The sequence below is a fragment of the Aethalodelphis obliquidens genome, unplaced genomic scaffold (genome assembly GCF_003676395.1).
Source record: "Aethalodelphis obliquidens isolate GAN/ISIS:26980383/991018 unplaced genomic scaffold, ASM367639v1 scaffold5, whole genome shotgun sequence".
NCBI classification, from domain to species: domain Eukaryota; kingdom Metazoa; phylum Chordata; class Mammalia; order Artiodactyla; family Delphinidae; genus Aethalodelphis; species Aethalodelphis obliquidens.
The window spans coordinates 1,242,424-1,268,519 of NW_020837949.1; the positions used below are offsets into that span (position 1 = coordinate 1,242,424).

Consider the following 26,096-nt stretch of genomic DNA (forward strand, 5'->3'; position numbering starts at 1 on the left):
GAACCCGTGTCCCCTGCGTCGGCAGGCGGACTCTGAACCACTGCGCCACCAGGGAAGCCCTCACCTTCCTTCTTGTCTCCAGCCTCTAAGGCTCTGGCCCTTTGCCCCCAGGGTGGGGTTGGGGCAGAGGGCAGAGGACAGAGGGCAGAGGGCAGAGTCCACCCTGTCCCGAATGCTCTGTCCCAACCTCTGACCCTGGGCTCTTTTAGCATCTGGACCTTGGGCGGATGACTTCTGCCCTCCGCTGCCCACCTCTGCCGAGCTGGGGCCCTCCTAGTCAGGCCAGCTTCCTTGCCCCCCGGACCCCACTGTGACCCAAAGGAGGACTTGGAAGACGCCACGCGGCCCGGAGAGGCTGGCAGTGGGGTTGGTCATCCTGGCTGCCACCCCACCCACCTGCGCATCCCGTGCTGACTTGTGGACACACTGCGCTCCCCCTGCTTTGGCTGCCAGAGAAAACACAGGACTCGGGGAGGTGGACCGTCCGGGCAAACGATCCGGGGCCCACCTGGGCTCCGGGATGCTACTCACTGTCAGCCTGAAATTCCCTTCGCGCTGGTCTGGGGCGGCTGTGACCTCCCCGTGTGGCTGGTTCCCGGGGCCCCGGCCGAGGGTCCGAGAAGCCGCGTTCTTCTCCACCCTCCTTTGGGCCACCTGCGCCGTCCTGTGGGGAGAGGTGTTTGCACAGACGGCAGATCACTTAATACGGCCGATGGTTTTGCTGGAGATGTGAGTAACTGAAACTAAGACTTCAGTTACTTGAAAGAGGAAATGTGTTCCACAGACCCCACAGCCCGGCCGGGTGCCCCCTGTTCATAAAAACTGAATGTCGATGGCGTCCACGAGCCGGCGACCTCAGAGGAGGGTATCGGCTGGCAGGATGAGACCTGAGATCGAGTGTCTCGGCCGTGAAACGTTTAGGCACGCGGCCACCCGTGCATCAGAGGGGCCGGGCCGCCTCCACTGCTCTGGGCTGCGGGGCGTCCCAGCCTGGGAGGCGGGTCACAGCGGCCATGCCTTCCACCCACCTCTTGTCGGGCTTCCCTTCCCCCACTGGTTGTGACAACCAAGAATGTCCCCAGACGGTGCCAGATGTCTCCTGGGGGCACCGCAGAGCCTCTGGCCTAGCGGCATACAGGCCAGCGGGCGGCGGGGGACGACACACCCCGCTCCGTGCCTGAGACGGCAGAGACCCCGCTGCACACGTGTCTGGGGAGGCCACTTTCGCTGGGCCTGGGGTGTTCCCTCCAAGGCCAGACCGAGCCACGCTGTCCTTGGCGGTGGGACCCTTCCGCGGGCCAGCCGGGAGCCCCCAGGAGTAGCCCAGCGGAAATGCCGTCTTTGGGGCCTAAACACCAAAGGAAGCACAGCCCGGCGGCCAGCCTGGTTCCAACTCCAGGTTCCAACTGCAGGGGATGCGGGTTCGATCCCTGGTCGAGGAACAAAGATCCCACACGCCTCGCGGCGCGGCCCCAAAAAAATATGTATCAGGGCTGCCTGTGGTGGGCTGAATGGCGGCCCCAGAAGGCATCATGTCCCTCATGCCAGAACCTGTGAATGTTACTTCATATGATAAAGTGGTGTCCCTCAGGGGACTGCCTACCCGTCCAGGGCAGGGCCAGCCATGAGCAGCGTGGGCCTGTCCTCAGGTCTGGGAGGGGAGGTGGGTGAGGAGGCCAGGTCCTATCCTCTGGCCTGTCTCCTGTCTGGCCTGTCCCCTGGCCTGTCCCGTCTGTCCCCTGGCCTGTCTTGTCTGTCCCCTGGCCTGTCCCGTCTGTCCCCTGTCCTGTCCTGTCTTCTGGCCTGTCCCCTGGCCTGTCCCGTCTGTCCCCTGGCCTGTCCCCTGGCCTGTCCCCATCTGTCCCATCTGTCCTCTGGTATGTCTCCTGTCTGTCCCCTGGCCTGTCCCGTCTGTCCCCTGGCCTGTCCCATCTGTCCTCTGGCCTGTCCCCTGGCCTGTCCCATCTGTCGCCTGGCCTGTCCCCTGGCCTGTCCTGTCTGTCCTCTGGCCTGTCCCCTGGCCTGTCCCATCTGTCCTCTGGACTGTCCTCTGGCCTGTCCCCTGGCCTGTCCCATCTGTCCCCTGTCTGTCCCCGTCGGTCCTCTGCACACCCACACTGGGCTGAGACTTCCCTCCCTTCAGGGATCCCCTCCCTCCTGCTGCCATTCCCAGGCTCTGGGGCTCGGGCCCCCCAGGACGGAGTTCAGGGAGTGTCTCCCTCTGCATCACCCGCAGGGGGCTCGGGTGGCCCGGGGCGGCTGTGCTGGGCACAGAAGTGGGTAGTGGCATCTGGTCAGTGGTCCCATGTGCCAGGACTGAGGCCTGGGAAGGGGTTCGTCCAGCTCCACCGCCCAACCCCCGCCACCAGGCTGGCTCCGCAGGGGCAGGTGTGTGCATACATGTGTCCACGCTCTGCGTGTGACTGTGTATGAGTGTGCGCATGTACATACGTTTGGGTGCTGTGTGTTTGGGCCCGTGTGTGCTGTGTGCAGCCACAGCGGCCCCTGCTGGCCACATGGGGAATGGCGGCGTGTGACCCAGGCCTGGCGACCCAGGGGGGCTGGCGGTCCCAGGGAAAGGTGGGCTGGGTCTCTGTGCCGATGGTTTGGGGGGCCTCGGAACTGGGACAGGGGCCGAGATAGCGGGCGCCGGCCCCAGGCTCCCCCTTGCCTCACCAGGTCCCACAGAAGCAATGCCAACTGCACGTTCTGGGGGTCCGGGCTCATCCCGCAGAGCACGGCACTTAGCGCGGGGAACCGTCCCCAGCGCCTGACCCTGGGGTCTCCTCCTTCCCCCCACGGTCAGCAGCCCTGCCTGGGGTGACAGCGTTCCTCTGGACCTGAGCCCGGGTTTTCGGATGCACCCAGTCCCAGCTCCGTCCAGAACTGCCCCATACTTGTGGGCTCCCTTTTTGTTCCGAAGCCCTTGTTTTCTGTGAGGCCGAGAAGCTGGGAACACAGGTGCAGGTAGAGATACCTCCCGGAGCTCAAGAACTGTGATGCTTCCACTTCTAAGCCCTAAATCCTGAGCGTGAGCTGCGGGCAGTGGTCCCTCACGATGCCCAGCGCCTCTCCTTCCTGACCCTGGCGTTTGTGCTGCGGGCAGTGGTCCCTCACGACCCCCAGCGCCTCTCCTTCCTGACCCTGGCGTTTGTGCTTCTCGTCTCGCTGCCTCCCCTTCCCGGTGAAGCCGCGGGCACGCTGGGGGCTGGCAGGCCTGGCCCTACCCTCCGGGGCCTTAGCTGGGCTGTTCTCCGGGCCGTGGCAAGGCCACCCTCGGCCTTCCTTCAGGTCCAGTGAGTGCTGCCCCAGCCTGGGCTGGGCTCCCACCCGCTTCCCAAGTGGTGTCCGTGGGCAGCTAGGAGTGGTGGTCCCCTCAGTCGTGGGCATGACCGAGTAGGGTTCCAGCAGTCCGTCGTGAGATGTGACCCACCCCTCTGGCCATGGGTAATGAGCTGGGGTTGGACATCTCACCTGAGACAGGCCAAAGGCAGTCCTCCCCGAGGCTCGGCGGACCAGGGACGCAGAGGTCATCACTCCCTCCTGGGCCCTGAGGGTCCGCTGGGAACCGACCCTCCATCCCCACATCCCACACAAGCCGCCTTCCTGCTCCAGTGTCGGGAGCTGTTTCTCTGCCTCCATCAGAGTCGCCTCCAGGTGTCCCCCGACCCGCGGGGAAGGAACGGTGGGCGTTGTCATGAGAGACGCCCCCCAGGGGAGAGCCCTTTGTGAATCCTGGGCGCCCCGGTCTGGGTGGTGATGCTGACCTGCCACAAGTGCCACCCGGTCCTCGTTTTCTCCGCCCAGACGCCGCGGGGCTCCCGACACAACACGGCCCCAAGTCTTCCCACCGAGACAGCCGAACCCCCGGGCCACCCCTGGAGGGGCCCCGTCCAGCGGTCCCCGTTTCCCGGAGCGCTTCCCCTCCCAGCCCGGCAGTTAAAACCCCACAGCCTCCTCAGAAGCCTGACCTGGCTTCTTGGCCAGAAGCCCCTCCCGCCCCCATGTCCCGGCGTGTGCAAGCCCCCCGGGCCGGGCTGTGTCCCCCCGAGGGTCTGTCCAGTTCCAGGAGCGCAGGGAGGTGCGTACCGTCCCGCCAGCAGCCTGAAAACAGGGCGGGAGTATTTACATCCCGACTGAAACCGGCAGACCCTTCCCCTCCCTGCCGGCTGCGACCCAGCCCCAGACCCCCCCCCCCAGAGAGAGCAGGTTCTCCATGCCGCCTGTGGAGTCCAGGCTGGGGTCCCCGGAGGGCCCTGGGTGTGGACGGCGGGTGTGCAGACCACGTGTGCCCAGGAGGCGGCTCATGGACCATCCTGGCTGACGAGCCTTCATGCCCGGGCCTGGGTGCCCCTTTCTGCGGGCCGGCCTGGGCCACTTCTGCACCCGCAGGCGGCGCATGTCAGGGGAGCTATGGGGGTGCTGTGTGCCCACATGACCGACCCGCCGAAACCCTGGCCGCTGGACTCCAGTGAGCTTCCCCGGGCAGCCCTGCTTGTGCTGTGCGGCCCCCGGACGGGGACCCCGGAGGCTGGCGCTGGGCCTCTGGTCCCACTGTGCGCCTCTCCCCCCTCCCCGAAACCCTAACCCTAACCCTTCCCCGCGGTGAGCCTGGCCTCCTGAGGGTTCCGGGGGGGTCAGGCCTGCCTGGGGTGCCGTGGGCCGAGGGTGGGCATGGCTGTGGGGAAGGGAAGGTGCCTGTGAGGTCTGTCCTGGAGGTGGGATCTGAGATGCTCGCCCGTCAGGAAAGCCATCCATCTGGTCTGTTAAGATGACAGCAATTATTTACCCAGACGGCCTGGGCCTCTTCTTCAGGCGACCGCACTCCAGGATGAACGACTTTTCATTTGTTTGACCCTTTAAAAAGTAAAATATAAATTCCTCAACATATTGAGTTCACAGATGTTTCTTCTCTCATTCCCAGCCTCCCTCCCACCGCCTTCTCTCCTTAGAGAGAGCTGCGTCCACCCACGCCAGGCGTGGCGCTAAGTGCTGGGGCCGGCTGGGCACGGCCACCCGCTGTCCTGATGGAGCCGCTGGCTGGTGGGATCACCCAGAGAAACAGGGCGACTCACGGCCAGGTCAGGCGGGGCCCACCTGTCACGGTGTTAGTCGCACAGACCTGTTGTTGGGCCGCAGCTGCCCCCGGGGACCCCACCCGCTGGAGCCTGTGCGCCGTCACGCACCGGAAGGGCAGGAAAGCCGCCCTGGCTGGACTGGTGGGGCTGGATAGCGCGGGGCAGCAGGCTCATTACCACGTGGGCAAAGGGTTCTGGTCCGGCCCGGAGGCTCAGAATCTGAACATCTGTACAGACATTAACTTAACATTCGCCCTGCTTAGCCAAAGCTAACTGCACAGGAAAACCCATCCATGTGACAGATAATGAGCGAGCACCCACTGTGTGCTAGGCTTTACTTTAGGAGCTTGGTAATGGAACTCACGTTCTAGGGGGCGGGGAGAAAAAACATCAATGAGTGAAATCCCTGCTGGATCAGACAGAGTTAGTGCCATGGAGAGAGGTGTAAGTCAGGGAGCAGACAAGTCACCACTTTTAACACGGTGGGAAGGGAAAGTGACACTGGGCAAAGGGGCACCAGAAGGAAGCGAGGGGGCAGGTCAGCTGAGCGTCTGTGGGTAGAGCCTTCCCAGGGGAGGAGTGTGTGCAAAGGCCCCGAGGCCGGGGAGGAAATCAAGGCGGCCAGTGGAGCCCGTTAGCAGGAGGGCGGGCGCTGGGTGCCGAATCCTCAGAGCTCCCGCTCTTCCTGAGCTGGAGACCCTGGCAAGTTCTGCCAGAGGAGTGGCAGGGGCTGACGTGGGGCCAGGGACTTCCTTTGGCTCTGAGTTAAGAAGAGACCAAAGGTTAGTGAGGTCGGGGGTGGGAGACACTTGGAGGCCACCCCGCAGATCCAGGCAACCCCGAGGTGATGGCTTGGGACGTGCAGGTGGCCGAGAAAGTGGCCAGGAGTTGTCAGCCTTGGCCGTGTCCTCAGGAGGGCTGGCAGGGGTGCAGCGTGGGGTGCAGAGGTGGATGGGGGGTGCAGGGCAGTTCCTGCTGCAGCCACAAGCCCGTGGGCCGCACTCAGCTCCCGGAAGACGAGTCCCAGGGGCAGAGGCGCCTGGGTGCCTGCGGCTGCAGGTAGAGCCCGGCCCTGCGCACCCTGCAGGGGGCCGAGACACTTCAGCTGGGGGCAAGGCTCTGCCCCAGCGGCAGAGGGTCAGGACTTCCCAGCAGAGGGATCGGTTCCCGGGGCTGGAATGCTGTGTGGCTCCGCCTGGCAAGTTCTTTGCCTCTGACTGGAGGTTTGGAGGTTACCTAATTGTTTTCCAATAATTACCTGGGAAGGGTTGCCTGGGACGCTTTCAAGACACAGACTTATGAGCCCAGCACCATAGGGAAAGGGTCATCTTCAGGCAGCTTTGGGGAACATGGACGTGGCGTGGCCTCCTCATCTCACGGAGGGTCATCAGGACACCTACTCCAGGCCATGTGGCCACGGTGGAGCCTGAATGAGGCGGCCCCAACTTCCCACGAGCAGGCCCACCTTCCACGCTTCTCCGGTTTTCAGACGGCGTGGTAGCCTCTGCCTCTTAGAAATACACGTGTAGTGGGGGGACGGTCGACCCCCTGGTTATGTCCACGGCCCAGTCCCTAGAACCACGAATTGACTTTACTTGAAAGGAGGTCTCTGCAGATGTAACTCAGCTGAGGGCCTGGAGGTGAGGTCATTGTGGGTTATGGGGGCTGATGCCAGTAGACAAACGTCCTCATAGGAGAAACACAGAGGGAGGTGGGACGCCGACAGAGGCGGTGGCGTATCCAGGACGGCAGGGCTGGGAGCACGGGGCCGGGAGGGGCAGGGCGCGGGTGCCGCCCCACCCCGGGGCCTCTGATGCTCGATTTCAGACTTACGGCCTCCAGAGCCGCGAGAGCCACAGGCAGCTAACGATGTCACACAACGTGAGTGCCTTTAGACAGGCCCTCCCCCAGCTCGGGCTCTCACAGGTCCCTGCGGTTCCTGGTTCCTCGGCCAGACGGCCCTGGCCAGCACCTCGTGCTGCATCGGAGCCGAAGCTGCTGTAGGACGTCCCCAGCTGGCGCGCCGTCCTGATGCCGCCATCCTGAGCCAGGCCCGGCCCCTGCACTGAGCGCCGTGCTTGGACCGCCCGCCCGACCTCGCATGCCCTCCGCAAGCGAAGTCCTCCCCTGTGGCTCTGGCCTCTCGGGGAGGCTTGGCAGGCCCAGGAGGCCAGGGTGGGCGCCGGTCCCTGAACTGCAGCACAGGGGAAGGTGAGCAGATCCTCAGCTCACCAAGTTTCCAAGGCGAAGAAGGCACCTCGGGAACGACACAGTGAGTCATCAGCCTACACACCCAAGCCGACGGCCGGGCAGCAGGCGATGGAGGAGGGGCCCAGCCGCAGAGGCGCGTGACAGGCACCAGGCACAACTACCCTTCACAGCGAGAGTGGGGGAGGGGAGAGGAGAGCACTGAAGGGTGACTTTTCTGCCCGTCTCCGCAGAGGAAAAAGGAATGACGTGGCCTACGGGCAACAATGTTACGATCATTCTAAAAATTATTTGTTAGTTTATTTTTTGGCTGCCTCAGGTCTTAGTCGCGGTGCGCGGGATCCTCGTTGTGGTGTGCGCGCCGTCTCTCTAGTTGCGGCGCACAGGCTCAGTAGTTGTGGCACGCAGGCTTAGTTGCTCCGTGGCGTGTGGGATCTTAGTTTTCCCCACCAGGGATCGAACCGGTGTCCCCTGCATTGCATGACGGATTCTTAACCCCTGGACCGCCGGGGAAGTCCCGACGATGTTATTATTAAGGCACGAATGTCAAAATGTGACATTTGCAACCTGTGACATCAAACCACCTAAGTTAAAATAAGGTTCTAGTGGGTTTATAATATGTTGACATCAAAAGCTTGTTCACAACTCTCATCAAACGGGTATAACATCCCTGTGAAGCCGAAGTACAGGTTCCACCACTCTCCGAAAACAGAGCATCCGAGGAAACCCTTCCTGAGCCGAAAAGGCATGCGGCCAAGAAGCAGTTACCTGAGGACCCGTCCTGCTCGTGGACGCACAAAGTCAATCGAGATGAAGCACAGGTGCTCACCGATACGGCTCACAGCTGTAGCAGCTTGATGCTGAGATGCTGAGTGTGGTTCCGGGAAGGAGCTTGGCGGGCCGCTCTCACTGCTGCGGTGGGCGCTGCCTCTGTAACGCTTGCTGCAAAACACGCTGAGCTGAATGAGATTTTCCCTTTTCACCTTTTTTTTTTTTTTTTTTTGGTAAAAGTGCCAATCCTCTTCAGATTTCTTTTGGCTAGCAAAACCAGGTACTGAAGTGAGTCCTTCTTAATGGGGGAGACCTGCATCTAGATTATCCCCATTTCACAGATGTGTAAGCTGAGGCACGAAGTACTCAGGCTAAGAACTCACAGTTTCCTGGAAGCAGAGACCTCTGGGTGGTCCGGGATGCTCTGAGGCCACAGGAGCCCCCGCTGGACCTTGCCTCCATCCTCTCAGCTCTCGCCCAACTTCCCACCTGGACCTGCTGGTCACCCGGCCTCCGGTCGTCCACTCCGGCCACCACTGTGGTGTCACGAAGAAGCCTTTGGAAGCCAAGGTCGGGCTCAGTGACACCCTTTGTTTGGGGAGTGGGGGTGATGCCCCTAAAACAAATCCCAGGAGAGATCTGCTGACCTGTGTGGCGCAGACGTGGCTGTTACTTGGGGCACAGATTACTAAGCTATTATACGTAACACTTTCAGACCGGGAGCAGACGAGTTTGCAAGAGGCGACTGTAGGAATTCAGCTAAATATTAGTGTGGCTGTAGCTCATTTAGGCTAGCTCAAATAAAATTTCTATTTTATTTGCATTAATATGCACCTCTAGCTGTTTACCTTTCTTAAATATCAAATTACTTTCTTTCTTAAATATTAAATTACTTCCACCTCTGCACTCCGCTCTTCAGGAAGCTTGCCCCTGGCAGAGCCCGGCCTGGGCTCCAAGCCCACGAGCATCACAGGTCTGTGCGGGTCACACTGTGATCAGCACGACTGTCTGCCTCTGACTAACAAGACCGCAGGCCTGGTCCGCCCGGGGCCACCTCACTGGGCCCCCGTGGTACCCAGGGCCGAGCCACGCAGATGCACACCTGCCCCCGCCCCCAAGAGCCACGGAACCAACACATCGCCAGTATCAGAGTGGCACCAGGGTGGCGTGAGCACCACGGTGTGATACCACTGCCCTAATCAGCTTTCCTGGGACACCAGGCAGAAGAAGTCTATTCGCAGACACAGCCTGTGAGAAATGTCTGCAGCCTCTCCCATGGTGTGAGCACAAAACTACCAGCGCCAAGCAGAGCAGAACAGAACCAGGAACGGCAAACAAGACGATGGAGAAAGGAGAACCTTCCTGAAGTATAATTTCCTCAGTAATGAGACCTGGCAAGGTGAGGGTCACTCCTGGAGGACCTGGCTCTCACAGAGCACGTGCGGGAAGGGCTGTTACAGGTCAACCTTCTCGAAGCCTCGCTCAGCGCATTTCAGACGGCAAGCGTTACTGCCTAGTATACCTCCACTGAAGCATAGGTGGCTGTACCCTGTATGAACTGATGACATTTAAACAAGCCTGATAAAACTAATGTTCAGAAGTTGTGGTTTCACTAGGGCAGAATAGCACTAATTACAATGATTTGGGGTACGACTCCAACATGGACTTGGGAAAAAATTTAATGCAAATATTTAGCCACTGGAACATACAAATAAATATGCTCAGAATAGCTGAGGAAAGAAACCCGGATAAGAGTAACTGCCCAACTCTCTTCAGTCCCAGATATTCCGTCTCCAAAATACTGATGATAAAATATACACATCAACTAATAAGTAAAGAAGCTACAGAACATCCAACACAAAACGACCTAAAATAAAAATAAAACCAAGGACAAACCCTAATTATTTTATTTCTGTATATCAAGACTACAAACAGCATTTAAACACTTAATTTATTCTTCAAATTAAGAAATTATACATTTTGTTTCGATAACGGTCACGGTCTTGAAAGTGTCATTCAGTTCTCCCACATTTAGAAGTATATTGCTAATTCTGGCCAGTTCAACACGACAGCTCAGAGCTCCAGTGGCAGCGAAACACCAGCCGTGGGAGAGAAGTCGCGCACGGTCCAGAGTCCTCCGCGGCCCCAGCATCTGTGTCCACAGGTGATGCTCTGAAACGCTCTCCGCTTTTGGAGACTTGTGGAGACTGAAACCACCCAGGTCCTGATAAAGTGCCGAATCCCGAGAGAATCACCCAGGCCCCAGGCGCCTGGGCCGCCCGCCCCTCCTACACAGCAGCACCGATGGGGGGGCAGAGGGTGCGGGAGCGCGGCATCCCCGCACATCCAGGAGGACCGGCCCGCGGAGCCCGGGCCGCAGTGCAAAGGCGCAGGACCACTTTGGTTCAAGTGACTTGAGACGGCGCTGCAGGGTCTCCTCTCCCCGAGCCCTCGTGGGTCACACACGCCGCAGGGACTGGACCGGGACCCCCTCCCCTGAAAGCTCTCCAGGCACAAGGTGGAGACAGAAATGGAAACAGAAGGAAGTTCCCGCCTCACACACACCCCCACACAGTAACGTCCGAACCATCAAGATGCAGGTCAGCGGCAGGCCGGAAACAAGCATGCTAGTCCCGTTTTGGGGAAATGGCTTAAAAAACACAAATAAAATATTACCATTGTTATCTACTTTCCAAACCTAACCACTCTGGGAAAAGGCAGCGGGGGGGGGGGGGGCGGGAAGCCTTTAGTTTTACCAATTAGGCCTGTAAACAATTCAACCACACAAGAAGCAGTGGCCCCCAGAGCGAGCCTCTCCGCCCTCAGGCCTGTCTCTCTGCAGACCCGGAGCTGGGCCGAGCCACAAGCAGCGCCTCTGCCAGGAGCCCAGGCCGCGCTCGGTTCCACCAGCAAAGCCAAAGCTTCATCTTTGGTTAATTTCACTGAGTTGCCACCAGTCTTAAAACTGTGCTCTTCTTGGCAAAATTACTAAGTTAGCCACGTGGCACATAACATTTCTTATTTTAAGTTATTTGAAAAGCAACGCCCATCTAAATACGAGAGCACAACTTAATAAATCATTTAAAAATGCAGGAAGAGGGGTGGCGGGGGAGGGACCCAGGAGAGCCTGGGGTCCAGCCTGGGCGCCCTGCTGGCCGGAGGTGCCGCGCAGAGGCCCTGGCCTTCGCCGTCAAGGGTGGGCCGCGGCCGCGCCGGTTCAGCTCAGCTCAGCTCGAAGCCCGCGGCGCACTCGATGGCGTAGAGCAGCTTGCTCCGCAGCAGTGCCTCGTCCTGGAACTCGGGGAGCTTCAGCAGGTTCATGCAGGTGCTGGCCGTGGGCAGCCGCTCCAGGTCGGAGCCCCCGTTGTGAATGCAGAACGCGGGGTACAGCTCCTGGAAGACAGTGGGTGTGCAGGAGAAGGTTAACAAGCACGGCCTGAAATGAGCTTTCCAGACTCGTACACAAAAGCTGCCGCCCCTAGTCACCTTTCCCCAAAAGGACACTCGCTCTTGCACTGCACTCAAGACTCAGCTCTAAATTTCTACCAAATCCTGTACCCTGGGCTCCACGCATAAAAAGGGATAAAGAATAGCATTAATTCGTGGGAGACATAGCCTTGTCAGTGAGCAGGGTCTCTAAAGCTTTTATTTTTTTAGTCTTTTAAAAATGTGTTTAACATTCAGAAAGGCACAAGGGTGAAGAGCTGAAGATATACACCTCTGCTTATACCAAACCACAGGAAGGGCAGAGCCCGTCTTCTCCAAATGAACCACACCGTGTGGATCAGGCTCAGGGGCCACGTGGATGCAGCAACAGTGAACGTAAAACAATTTCAATCCAGGAGAGAAAAAGGCAATCTCTAAATATCGAAAGCAAAATGAAACAAAAAAACCTATTTATTGGTGGCTTAATCACACAGAGAGGAATATTTCCAGTGTTTTAGAATTGCAAAGAAATCTTACAACGGTTTTGTCACAGCAAATTATTGGTATTGTTCTAAAACCACTGTAGTATGATGTATAACTGTTATATAAGTATTTTTTATGGCTATTCATTTTTAATTAATTAATTTTTGGGGCTGTGTTGGGTCTTTGTTGCTGTGCGTGGGCTTTCTCTAGTTGCGGCGAGCGGGGGCTACTCTTCGTTGCGGTGCGCGGGCTTCTCATTGCGGTGGCTTCTCTTGTGGAGCACGGGCTCTAGGTGCGTGGGCTTCAGTAGTTGTGGCACGTGGGCTTCAGTAGTTGTGGCATGTGGGCTTCAGCAGTTGTGGCATGCGGCTCCAGTAGCTGTGGCCTGTGGGCTCTAGAGCGCAGGCTCAGTAGTTGTGGCGCACGGGCTTAGCTGCTCCGTGGCATGTGGGATCTTCCCGGACCAGGGCTCAAACCCATGTCCCCTGCACTGGCAGGCAGATTCTTAACTACTGTGCCACTGGGAAGCCCCACTGTTATGTAAGTATTAGAGACAACTATAACTTAGAGCAGGGCCCTAGAACTTATCAGAGGAAGCAAATGAACTAACAGGAGCCACGGTTTTCATAGGCAGAGAGACCCCAATATAAAAATCAAAGGGGTAGAAACCTTATACGCCTAAATTTCAATTTGAAATAGCAGTTTGAACTTGTGATGAAGTTTTCTCTTGGGGACAAAAGAACGCCCATTTCCTAGCTCTGTCCACTGAAAAGGCCTGGACACAATGACCACCTGTGACAATGAACAGATCAAGTGCCTGGGTTTTGGTCTCTACCAACCTATTCTTGAAGAAAGGAAACAGGGCTTCTTGGGAAAACATCCGATTCCAGACGTGGGCCAGGAAATGTACGTGACAAGTGTTACTATCTTCTCATACCAGAAAGCAAGAAAGCGACGCAAAGCTACCTGGGATCCTGGAGCCCACCTGGAGGCCCTCGCCCGCCCACGGATGGGGCACTATCAAAGAGCGACTGCAACGGACTGAAACACATCAAATGTGAAAAGTTCATAATGGTAAGAAAGGAACCAAAATGTACTTCAGAAGATGCCAGTTATCCCCCTCAATGTTCTGATAACTTGTAAATGAGGAATAATCAAGAGTTCCTTGATTGTTGTATCCTGGCTGTACAAACAGTCCTCAGGGTAACCAAAGAGCTGATGAGAAAATATAAAGTTTTTCGTAATAGAGAAATCAGCTAAGAAAGGAAGAAACGATACAACTGGAAGATGGCTGCTTTCAAGCACAGCAAAGAATGGATCTAGGCGGCGACCGCAGCTCTGTGACCGCTCAGCCCCTCAGACGCCCAGATGCGGAAAGCCAGGACGCTGGAAACAGACGGAGCCGCGCTGCAGAGACGACTCACGACCACGGGGTCTGATGCTGGAGCCAGAGGACGTGAGCATCACGACAGCGTCTGTGCAGCCTTACTGCCAAAGGGAACGTTCACATCTAGAATCCGGTGAAACCTCTAGCGACCAGTTTACAAGACACGCAAAGAAGCAACCCAGCTCCCCCACTGACTGGACCACAGGCAGAGCTGAGGAGGGCGGGGCCTGCAGGCCAGAAAAGGCTAGAGAGGCGCCCAGGCGGACGCAGCGTCTGGACAGCGGCTTGTCCGCAGCACCAGCACGGATGGCGTCGGGCATCCGCTGTCATTTTTTAGACATAATAATGACGTTCTGGCTATTTTTTCCAGCTATAGTGTAAAAATGCCCCCAGCTGCCCAGTTCCCACCCCATGAGCAGCAATGCTGTGGGTGTCTTGAGGACCTTCCACAGAGACAAGAGTGTTTTCTCCCTCCTCCACCTAACAAGCATAAGGCGCTAGCACATTATAGACGCCGTCTGCACCTCGACGGTTTTCCATCTGATAATGCGTCTCTGTGGCCTTCCCACAGCAAGCTGGTCTCCCCAGCTTCTCTGTAGCTGCACGGGGCCCAGTGGAAAAGTTTCCACTTTTTCCAAACAATGATGCAATAAGTAACCATGTCCTCAAGTCATTTTACATTGGGCAAAAGTATCTGCAGGCTGAACTCCTAGACACTGTTCCAGACTGAACACACCAGGTCCTTTGATGGCTACAGATAACCAGTGACTCTCTCTGTGATACATGAACATCATTAGATACAAGATGTGATGTATACATTCCCTTCCAGCAGGAGCACAATGCAGTGGGGACTGTCTTTACCCAGACAGCCTCAGTCTGCTAGCTCTTGGGCCTGTGTGCTCTCGCCTTTCCACTGCTGCAGGGTTTCAGAAGCCTGGCTAGTTAAACTTCTCTGCCAAATGTACGCAGAAAACGGTGACAGAAGAGCAAAACGGCAGCCCAGCTGGTGCCTGGGGAGGAGTGAGAACCAGGACGGTGGGCCTGGTCGGCGCCCGTTACACTAGCACGCTCCCTCCTTAGAGCTGTGACAGGAGCGCAAACGCTTCAAATGCCACTGCAGAGGCGAGTCTATTCAGTGGTCTCTGCGGACACTGGCTCCAAATCCTCCTCTTGTGGGTGTAACCTGGTAACTCTGTGGGGACAGCCTGGCAGGAAGCAGCAGGAACTCACACACATTCACATCCTTCACCACGGCCTCTACTTCTAGGAGCGGATCCTAGTAATCAGAGATGCAGACGATTTAGGTACAAGGATGCTGACGGCACTATTAGGAAGGAACAGTTGTAAACAACTAATAAAAAAAAAAAGTACGTAAATTGTAGACTCACATGATGGGACATTATGAAGTTTATTAAAAATATTTCAAAGACTATTTAATATGTGGATGATCCTGATGTAATGTTGAGTGAAAAAAGCAGCCTGTAAAACTGAACACGATACAGCTTAAGTTATATTTTAAAATCATATCTATCTGCATAAACACATGTCCATATGTATATATATATATATAGATAGATAGATAGATACAAACACACATTCACATACAAACACGATAATGGTTAGAATGGGAGTAATTATAGGTATTTTTTTTCTTCTTTATAAACCACAACTTCCAATTTTCTATAATGAAAACATTAATTTTGTTACAAGGAAAAAAAAGAATAGCATAAAAAATAATTACCTACTAACCACTGTAGAGGAAAAGAAAGAACAAAACAGGAGTGCAGCTCCTGCCCTGACTGGGACCCCGAGCACGTGGCACATCAGCCCACGACAGGTGCCCAAACGGCCGAAACTGCGTTTCAGCTGGATCTTGTTTCATCTACATGTTGAATTTGGCACATAGTTTATGACGTGGGCAAAACCGAGCAGCGAGAGCACAGCCACGAATGGCTGACTCCAGAGACTTACATGCTTCTTATCATCAGTCTTCACGTGGTTCTCTACTGGCAAACAAAAACTTCATTTACACAATCCCTGTGGGGGCTTCCCTGGTGGCGCAGTGGTTAAGAATCCATCTGCCAATGCAGGGGACACGGGTTCGAGCCCTGGTCTGGGAAGATCCCACATGCCGCAGAGCAACTAAGCCCATGAGCCACAACTACTGAGCCTGCGCTCCACAGCCCGTGAGCCACAACTACTGAAGCCCGCGAGCCACAACTGGAGGAAACCGGCTAGTAAACAGTGTGCAGCCTCGGACTGGACTGCAGACCAGGGAAGTCGAAGTCCACGGAGGACTGCGGGACGGCTGGGCCGCTGCAGGTGCTCTGGACACCGAGGGGCAGGTAGAAACAGGAGGGCTGAGCCCCCTCCTTGAGTGGACTCAGGGGGTCTGGGCGAGGCCGGAGAATGTTTTAACTCCAACAAGGTCTCAGGTGGTGCTGAAGCTGCTGGTCTCAGGACCACACTCTGAAGCAGAGGCTCAGAGAAGCTCAGTACATCACTGTGCATTCCTTACTTTTGATCACTTAACTGTGTCTGTGTAAGAGAGCATTGAGGTGGTAGGAAAAATGTGTAAGAAACATGATGTCTTCAACTTTTACTCCAAAATGATTCAGAAAGAAATATATGTATATCATAGAGAGAATGATAAAACAAATGTGGCAAAATGTTAACGATGGGTCAAAGTGGGTTAATAAGTTCTTTGTTCAATTCTTGCAACTTTTCTATACATTTTAAATAATTTCAAAGTAAAAGTTGAAGAAAAGAACAAGCAATACATAACTCAGTGTCCAATGCAAGGTTACTGGAAAGGGAATGCCAATCCATTAGGTTCCACAAGCAGACGCAATATACAATGCTACCTAACTTGCTATTATTTTATGTTATATATACCACTGTGTGCCTCTTTAAACTATTAAATATAGCTTTATTTCTTTTACTATTAATAAGAAAAACATAAATTGTCCCATGACCAATTTTATTTTATCTTTTTTTTTTAAAGGTTTTTTTGATGCGGACCATTTTTTAAAGTCTTTATTGAATTTGTTACAACATTGCTTGTTTTACGCTTTGGTTTTTTGGCCGCGAGGCATGTGGGATCTTAGCTCCCCAACCAGGGATCAAGCTTTTTTTTTTTTTTTGGCGGCGTTGGGTCTTCATTGCTGCGCACGGGCTTTCTCTACTTGCGGCAAGCAGGGGCAACTCTTCGTGGCGGTGCGCGGGCTTCTCACTGCGGTGGCTTCTCACGTTGCAGCGCACGGGCTCTAGGCTCACGGGCTTGGCTGCTATGCGGCATGTGGGACCTTCCTGGACCAGGGCTCGAACCTGTGCCCCCTGCATTGGCAGACGGATTCTAAAACCACTGCACCACCAGGGAAGCCCTATTTTATCTTTTTTATAAATTTATTATTTTTGGCTGCGTTGGGTCTTTGCTGCTGCGCGTGGCCTTTCTTTAGTTGTGGCGAGCAGGGGCTACTCTTCACTGCGGTGCGTGGGCTTCTCATTGTGGTGGTTTCTCTTGTTGCTGAGCACGGGCTCTAGGCACACAGGCTCAGTAGCTGTGGCTCGCGGGCTCTAGAGCGCAGGCTCAGTAGTTGTGGCGCACGGGCTTAGTTGCTCCGCGGCATGTGGGATCTTCCCGGACCAGGGCTCAAACCCATATCCCCTGCACTGGCAGGCGGATTCTTAACCACTACGCCACCAGGGAAGCCCCCCATGACCAATTTTAATTGCTAAAAATATTAAGCCAGTTTATAGGAGATCAACATGAATTACCAGAAACGACACAGTAAGGCCAGGTAACATGAAATAAGTAACAGTGAGCAAGTAGGAAAAAATATACTACTGCTCATGCATCATTCTTCCCAAACACCCGCCGTCAACATTCGTAGCCTGTGTTCTTCAGTTCGGAAGTGAAACCAGCCTGAGCTGCACAGACGCGTGGTACTAATCAGTCACGTCACCGTGCGCCCGCCCGGCTGCAGCAGCTCTTCGCTTTTAACCCCCAACACACTGACAACCCTCACAGCAATAGGTCGACGCTGTGAACGCAGGGGAAAAACCCCAAATAAAACCAGCACCAGGATACACAGATAATAACCAATCCTTCAGTGATGGAGCTGAAATACTCAGTTAATGAGGCTAAAAACATAGTACCGAAATAATAAACCGGGTGTTGTGACACACTGTCAACGCTATTCTCTGAAAACAATGTGTGCGCACTACTTCGTTCAGCCCCACCTGCTACCCCGCTGGCTTTCCTAGTTACAAGCTGGTGTTTAAAGGCCCGGCGAGCTTGCGCACCTTAAACCCCAGGAGAGGGGGGCGGGAACAGCTTGTCACGAACTTGAGCAGTTTGCGCTTTTCCTCATCCGTGAAGCCTTCCACGACTCTCCAGAAGACTCTGATCACGGGGTGATCAGCAGAATAGCCGCCTATGACAAAAGGAACAGACGTCTGTATTAAAAAGGAGGCAACTGCAGAAGCAAGATTCTCCTAGAGGCACCAGAGGAACAAACTTTTAAGAGTGATTCCTTTTCGCCGTGCCTGTCCAGTGATGAACAGTCTTTTCTTCTTTCAGCTCACGGCTGAAAGCCAACTCTAGAGAAACACCTTTATTCTGTCCTGGTAGATGATGGGCAAGTACACAGCAGGGAGAGAAGCTTCAGAAGGTAGAGTACCAAAGGCCAGAATGAGGAACAAACACCCTGCAGCTACAAGACGAACCCTAGCAGCAAAAGATGCTGCAAAGGGGTCTGAGTTTTAAGAACTCTGCTAGGGGTCAAAAATCAGCCTCTGTTGAGTAGCAAACCCTAAATAACAAAGGATTTACATGATGGTCACACATCTAGAAATAGCAGAAACACTGGGATTTTTATTTTTAATAGAGCTAGTTACTTTGCCAACACATCTTAGTATCTAAATTTGTTTTATCACCCATCCTTCCGACAACAAGGTAGAGACCATGGTTACCAACCCACCCCAGCACTCAATTAGACCACTGTTCTGAAGTGGGATATCTGCTACCTACAGCTTTTAATCTAGTTAAGTGCTTCCTAAAACGGAAATAATTGCTATATGTTGTTCCCTCATTGTTAATATACTACAGAAATACCATCAATAAAATATCTTAAGTGCATTAATTGGCACCGAAATGAACATGGTAATATTTTAAAGCTATTTACTAGAATAGGAATAGCTAGGATCATTAAAGGCATATGCTTTCAGTGCAGACAGGATAATGCAAAGAAGCCAAGACCACTTCCTTGGCAAGGAAAGCTTGGACTGATTTCATTCTTTTCAACAGATGACTTGACAGTGAGGACAGTGTGACCTTAGGTATTACCTGCCTTTACAGAAACATTAGAGTTCAAATTTAGAGCAATACAAATTAATTACAGAAAGGGGAGACACAGGCACACATTTATATACATATAAATATACACACATGGATATACGTAATTTACTTTAGTAAATTTATAGTTCTGAAACCATCACCACAATCCAGTTTTAAAACACATTCATTCCTCAAAAGACCCCCATGTCCACCCCATAGACAACCACGATCTGGTCTGTCTCTCAGTGTGCTCTTAAAGATGTTTCACTGAACGAAATTACACTCACGATACCGTGCAACTTTCACTACGATCCACTTCCAAAACCTTTTCAAAATTTACCTTGGAGGAAAGGTTGGGAAACAGCACTCCACAGAACAGAGGAGTCTGGATAGGTTTCTTTTTAAAATTGTCGTAAAACACGTAACATAAAATTCACCATTTAAACCATTCTCAGGTGTTTAATCCAAGGGTGTTAATTACATTCACATTGTTGTGCAACCGTCGCTGCTGCCTCCAACCCAAACGTTTTCATCACCCCAAGCAGACACTCCTATAACCACTAAGCAGTAACTTCCTGTGCCCCCTCCCCAGCCCCTGGTAACCTCTCATCTACTTTCAGTGACTAGGAATTTGCCACTTCCAGGTATTTCACAGAAGTTGAATCATACAGTATCTGTCCTTTTGTGTCTGGCTTATTTCACTTAGCATAATGTTTCCAAGATTCATCCACGTTGTAGCGTGCATTTGAACGTCATTCCTTTTTAAGACTTCATAATGTTCCCATTGCATGTCTACAACACATTCGTTTATCCATCACCAGTAGGTGGGCACTGGGGTTGTTTCCACCTTTTGGCTCCTGTGAACAATGTTGCATGAACACAGGTGTTTCAGTCCTTGCCTCCAATCCCTCTGGATATAGACCTAGGCGTAGAATTGCTGGATTATTATTTTTTTAAATATTTATTTATTCGTTTGGCTGCGTCGGGTTTTAGTTGCGGCACGTGGGATCGTCACTGCGACACGTGGGATCTTTTAGTGTGGTGCACGGGCTCTAGAGTGTGCGGGCTTAGTAGCTGCGCCACGCAGACTCCCTAGCTGTGGTGTGAGGCATGTGGGATCTTAGTTCCCCGACCACGGATTGAACCCACGTCTCCTGCATCGGAAGGCGGATTCTTTTTTTTTTTTTTTTTTCCCAGTACGCGGGCCTCTCACTGTTGTGGCCCCTCCTGTTGCGGAGCACAGGCTCTGGACGCGCAGGCTCAGTGGCCATGGCTCACGGGCACAGCCGCTCCACGGCATGTGGGATCTTCCCGGATCGGGGCACGAACCCGTGTCCCCTGCATCGGCAGGTGGACTCTCAACCACTGCGCCACCAGGGAAGCCCGGAAGGCGGAGTCTTAACCACGGGATCACCAGGGAAGTCCTGAATTGCTGGATTACATAGTAATTCTATGTTGAGCTTTTTGGGGAACCACCAAACCATTTTCCATGTTGGCTACTTTACATTCCCACAAGCAGTGAATGAGGGTTCCAGTTTCTCCACATCCTTGCCAACACTTGTTATTTTCTGTGTGTGTGTGTGTGTGTGTGTGTGTGTGTAATAAGAGATGTGAATACATCTCCCTCTGGGCTGGTTTCCATCTCCGTAGTGGTTAGTGACGCTGAGCCTCTTTCTGAGCGTACTGGCCATGTGTAATATCTTCTTTGGCGAAATGTCTGTTCAAGCACTCTGCCCGTCGTTGAACCAGCTTGTCTTCTTGTTGAGTTGTAAGGGTTCTTAACGCATTCTGGATACCAGACCTTCATCAGACATATGCTTTGCAAATATCTTCTCCCATTCGGAAGCCTGTCTTTTCACTTTCTTAATAATGTTCTTGGATGCACAAAGCCTGTAATTTTGATCAGGTCCAATTTATTTACTTTTTTCTGTGCTCCTGCTTTTGGTGTCGTATCTAAGAACCCGCTGTCAAATCCAAGGCCGTGAAGATTTATCCCGGTTCTCCTAAGAGTTTATGGTTTTAGGTATTACATTAAAGTTCTTGATCCATTTTGAATTAGTTTTTGCATATGGTGTGAGGGGGGGGTACAGCCTCATTCTTTTGCAAAAATCCAGTTGTTCCACAATTAACTTTTTATATAACTGTAAACTTTTCCAAAGAGGTTCTACCATTTTAACACTGCCACCAGGCAAGAGGGTTCAAATTTCTTCACATACTAACACTTAGCATTGTCTTCTTTGAGAACAGTCATTCTAGTGGGTATGTAGTGGTATCTCATCAGAATTTAATTTGCATTTCCCTAACAATTAATGGTGTTAAAACAACTGTTCATGTGCTTATTTGCTTACCAGACATTCTTATATATCTTCTTAAGTGAAACACTTTATTTTCTGCCCAAGTTCTAAAATTCAGTTGTTTATATTATTGAGTTGCAAAACTTCTTTATATACTGTGGACAGAAGCCATTATTAGATATATTACTTGGAAATATTTTCTCTTAATCTCTGGCTTGTTTTTTCACGTTTTTAATGGTATCTTTTGAAGCGCAACATCTTTAATTTTGAGAAAGTCCAAATTTCTATCAATTTCTTTTTTCTGGATCATGCTTTTGCTGTACAGCTAAACACTCTGCCTAGTCCAGAAGTCATGAAGGTTTTCTCCTATAAGTTCTTTCAGAAGTTTTACAGTTTCGGCTTCTACCTACAGGTCCCTGATCCTGTTGAATTCATTTCTGCGTATGGTGTGAGGTCAAGGTCTAAATTCATTCTTTTCCACGTACCACTGAACTGTCAAAAATCATTAGCTGTGAATCTAAGGATTTGTTTCTGAGCTCCCAATCATGTTCCACTGACCGATATGTCTATCCCTGTGCCAGTCCCACAACGTCTTAGCTACTGTGGTTTACAGTAAGCTTCGAATCAGGGTGATGATCCTTCAACTTTGTTTCTATGTTTCGGCTGCTTTAGGTCCTTCACATTTCCATATAAATTTTAAAACCAGTCTGCTGATGTTTACCAAAAACCCTGAAAATACCAGAATAACAGACTATGGTTAAGGAAAACAAACCGAAATAATAGTGGTTGTTTTAAGGATGATTTTTTTTTTTTTCCTTTCCACTGCTCCCAAGTATATAAAATAAAGTTTATGGGACTTCCCTGGTGGTCCAGTGCTTAAGACTCCACATTCCCACTGCACGGGGCACGGGTTTGATCCCTGGTTGGGGAACTAAGATCCTGCATGACACGCGGCACAGCCAAAAGAAAAAAGAAAAACAAAAACACCTCACAAACGCCCAAAGAGTACACCAGTCCAACTCGGAACAACCTAGTTATGCTTTTGTTATTTCGTTAATGACTAATGTTGTTGAGCATCTTTCTGCGTGCTTACTGGCCATTTATACGTCTTCTTTTTGGTTTTTCATTTTCTTGAAGAGTAAAAACTTTTAAGTTTAATTTAATCAAAAGTAAATATTTTGATGAGGTTCAGTTTTTAGGTTTTTCTATTTTTTGGTCTAGCACTATTTTTCAAAGCAGACTGGAAGCAACCCAGTGGCCATAAGAAGAGGCTTAATAAGGTAAGTGGTGAAGAGAAAAAAGCAGGCTGCAGAATAGTGTATACAAACAAGGAAAATAAGAATGAAATTTGTATTTATATGTAAATATGTAAAGACACCAAGAACAGTGGTTACTCCTGGTGGGGACGGGCAGGGGAGGAATGGGATGGTGAGAAATGAGACAGGAAGAGGAGTTCACTGTAACCCCATACAGCCTGGGTTTTAAATCATGAATGAATTACCCATGTAAAAAAGCATGTTAGAAATTACTTTGGAAATATGACCATCTGTAACATCTTCAGGGATGGATAACTAGTAGTGATAACATACCTGAATAGTTTGTAAAGGATTTTAAGTCCTCCAGACTTATGGGAACTTGTGCACCAGAAATTAATACCTGAAAAAAACAAAGTTCAGGTTATAAAACTGGAGGCAGATTTTGAGAAGGCCTTTCACATCAGGAAACACCCGTGTCCCCAGGTGCAAGAAGTGGACCTGGATCTCCTGCTGGTCGAACATCCGCAGCCACTCCAGGCTCACCACGTTGGCCAGGCCCTGCCGGAACGCCAGGCAGTGCTGGCGGATCTGCCTGTTCAGCCGATAGTCGGCCACCAGGTGGATGTACGCAATCCGGTTGGCACTGCTCACCGGGATATCTTTTCCACCGAATTTTAGTTCAACCACCTGGGAATATGAAAATAAGAGTCAAAAACTTCTCAAAGTATAGGGTAAAACAAGAGGAAGAACGACTGTTTCAAGGGAACTTGACTGTGTTGCTCTGTACACGATAATCTTAGTGAAAACCAGCACATGTGGCCTCACAGATGGAAGAGTCCTCTGATGGGACCCTCCAAAGCTTGGCATCTTATTCTGTCTTTAAGATCATTAACCATCCCAGCTTTCTCCAAAGTACCAAGGAATGATGCTACAATGTAATCATGGCAATTCCATTAGAAAAATAATGAGAAATCACACAGGCCAACAAAAAAAATTAATTAAACAAAAAAGAAATCACGAAGTGCAAGTATATGAACCGAATGATCAGCACGAGTCAGAAGGGATTCATTTTGGAGAAAACGCAGCTTAAGGAATTGAGGTTGTAGCAAAATGAGGATTCTTACTTGCACACGTAGGTAGCATGTATTTCTCTGTTTCCATATTACTACCATAAAGTACTTTGAATATGATATAAAGGGTAGTGGTAATCACTAGAAATAACTCCATTTCTCATGTATCTGCAAGCATTAGAAAGAACTTCTTTATCACTGTGTAATGACACTCAGAAAATCGCAGGGTCAGGAACCCCTGGGAAGCATCCCTGGAGCGTTGCGGGGAATGAGCCGCAGCGGAGATGGGGAGCCCGGACTCGGGTGTCCCGCACCTCACTTACACTGTGTGCCACAGAGAAGTCACCCGGCCCTGAACTCTGTGACACAGTGACACTTGCTTTGTCCATCCTGGAATTGTGACTATGTAAACTCACATAAGCAAAGCTGACTAGACAAAACTCCACAGACAGCTACAAATACGTAAGCCTAATTTACCAGAGTAGACTTCGGAATCCTCGTTTACTAGTACTTAAACAAAAGAAATGCATTCTCAATGCGTGTGGATGAGGTAATGTATGCCAAGTATAAAGAAATACAAATACATCCGAAATAGTGAACAAAGACGTTCCAGAGTGGAGGAGCTATTCAGTAAGGGGACTGCTGCCAGTGGAAACTGGGTAACATTCAAAACGGGCTCAATACGCCCAGTAAGTAGAGGGCAAACTTGGGGGGTAAAGGCAGAGGAATGCTTAGATTATGGACCATGGGAAAATGACCGATACCCTCCCCCCGCCGTGATTTCCTTCACAGCCTTTAGGCTCTTGGTAGTTATTATATTCCAAGTGCAACAAGGACACCCCCTCCCTCGGGGTGAGGCCACTTTACCCCATTGTTTTATCACTTTACAGAAAGGGCTGTTTTAAGAGCTGGTGATGGCTTTACTTAAATCATCCTCTGTCTGATGGTTACACAACCGTCTAGTGCTATCAAAGCTGTGCAGCTGTATCAGACGACGCTTCACTGCTCACTAATTCGCGTTCTCAGGGCTGGAACCGCCAGGTCCGAGGAGGGGCTCTGGGGCGAGGCCGCGCTGTCTCTTGTGCCGCTCTCCCGACAGGCCTCCCGTCACCCGAGCCACAGGAGCTGCGGTTCTGTTTCCACAGCTAAGACACCACCCCGCTTCCTTTAAGTGGATTAAAAGCAGATAATAAATGATGATGTACTGTGTGATCTGGAAGAAAAAGGACCCGTGAAGGTATCGTTTAAAGAGCTTCCAAAGCCCCCGTTACCTGAGTAATCAGACAGCACTGACATTTCTAGTAACTGTAAAGTGGTTACGCTGGTAATTTAAGCTCCTCTCTCAGGCTACACCTAAAAAGCTATGTATGTTTAAATCACGTCAAATCTGTCCTCAGAGTTCCGTTTTGAGGGGCCTATTTAAATCTTTAAACACGGAATCTTTAAAGCAAGAGCTCTCCTCTCTGCCGCCCTGGACGTCTACACCTTACGGCCCTTGGGAGTGCACAGGCACCGCACGCTCTGCCCCCGCCCCCCGCAGCCGTCACTCAGCACAGGGGCTCATTTCATCCTCACGGCAGCTTATCCCCTTCTGAAGACGAGCACGGGGTCTGTGACTCGCCCAAGGTCACACAGCAAAGCAGCATAACCAGGGCTTTAGCCAGGCTCGCATGATGCAAGTTCAGTGCTCGTCTACAGAACAGACGATTATTTATGGCTCCATCTTAAACCCTGAGCATTTCTTCAAGGGAGACACGTGCATAAGTTAGTAATCTAAAGTCTCAGGTTCACTTCTGAGTAGGCTAACAAGCAGCCACACTGATTACACTAAAGAAGAAACTGGAGAGCAACACGTTATTTTAAAAGGGAGGATTCATTAACATAACCTGCCAGCATAATGAGTATCTGCATATTACATATCTTTAAATCGTGATGTTTTATAAACCTAAACCTGTATATGAGAACTAGGTTTTTACATATATTTCTACAGAAATCCATACGATCTCTCCCCAAATTAGGTACTTTACCAGTGACTTTAATTTTTCCAATTAGACTCTTTAGTATAATTATTCTTACGCATTATCATCTATAATCTCTCTACTCAGTGGGAATTTCTATGAATAACTGGAACATCCTGACTTCACACTTCTGCTTTTAACAGATTCCAGTATTATCAGTGGCGCTTTAATGGAACGCTTACATATGCGACATCTCACCATTACCGTCTATTTCAGAAGGAAAATGGGAAATACCCCCATTCACAAAGGCCTCGGCGACGGCCCCAAAGCTTTTATTTAGTTTCTTCTAAGTTGTGCCACTAGGTGGAGCGAGGCAACAGCAGCATCACTGTCTGCATGTTGACATTTCCTTCGGACAATAATAAATCCCATCTCTAAAAAAACATCTCAGTTTTGCAGTGCTGAAATTTCAGCTCTATGAGATGGAAGAAGAGGTCAAAACAAAACAAGCAAATGAAATCTGGTTCTCAGCCCCTCATCCTTTTATCTCACAGCACCGATGCCAGGCGACCAAGCAGGAGGAAGGAGGAGGTCTCAGGAAGCACTATTTCCTTTATTCCTGTTCAGGATTTAGTCACCTATTTCTGAAACAGGGAGCTTTTTTTTTTTGTCGTACATGGGCCTCTCACTGCTGTGGCCTCTCCCGTTGCGGAGCACAGGCTCCGGACGCGCAGGCTCAGCGGCCATGGCGCACGGGCCCAGCTGCTCCGCGGCCTGTGGGATCTTCCCGGACCGGGGCACGAACCCGTGTCCCCTGCATCGGCAGG

At 51.8% G+C, this 26,096-nt stretch overlaps 1 protein-coding gene across 7 annotated transcripts in view; it reads right to left on the reverse strand.

Moving 5' to 3' along the window:
* Window positions 1-9,930: 9,930 nt before the first annotated feature.
* Window positions 9,931-26,096, reverse strand: part of UBE3C (ubiquitin protein ligase E3C) — a 117,255-nt gene continuing 101,089 nt past the window's right edge. For 6 of the 7 annotated variants that reach the window (XM_027101375.1, XM_027101374.1, XM_027101371.1 and 3 more), the window contains 4 exons: window positions 22,740-22,928; window positions 22,575-22,641; window positions 17,659-17,789; window positions 9,931-11,450 (listed from right to left, as the gene is read on the reverse strand). In XM_027101375.1, the coding sequence (XP_026957176.1) occupies window positions 11,280-11,450; window positions 17,659-17,789; window positions 22,575-22,641; window positions 22,740-22,928 (558 nt within the window). In that variant the 3' untranslated portion in view covers window positions 9,931-11,279. The remainder of the gene's footprint in view (window positions 11,451-17,658; window positions 17,790-22,574; window positions 22,642-22,739; window positions 22,929-26,096) is intronic. The other variant, XM_027101373.1, reaches the window with a different exon arrangement.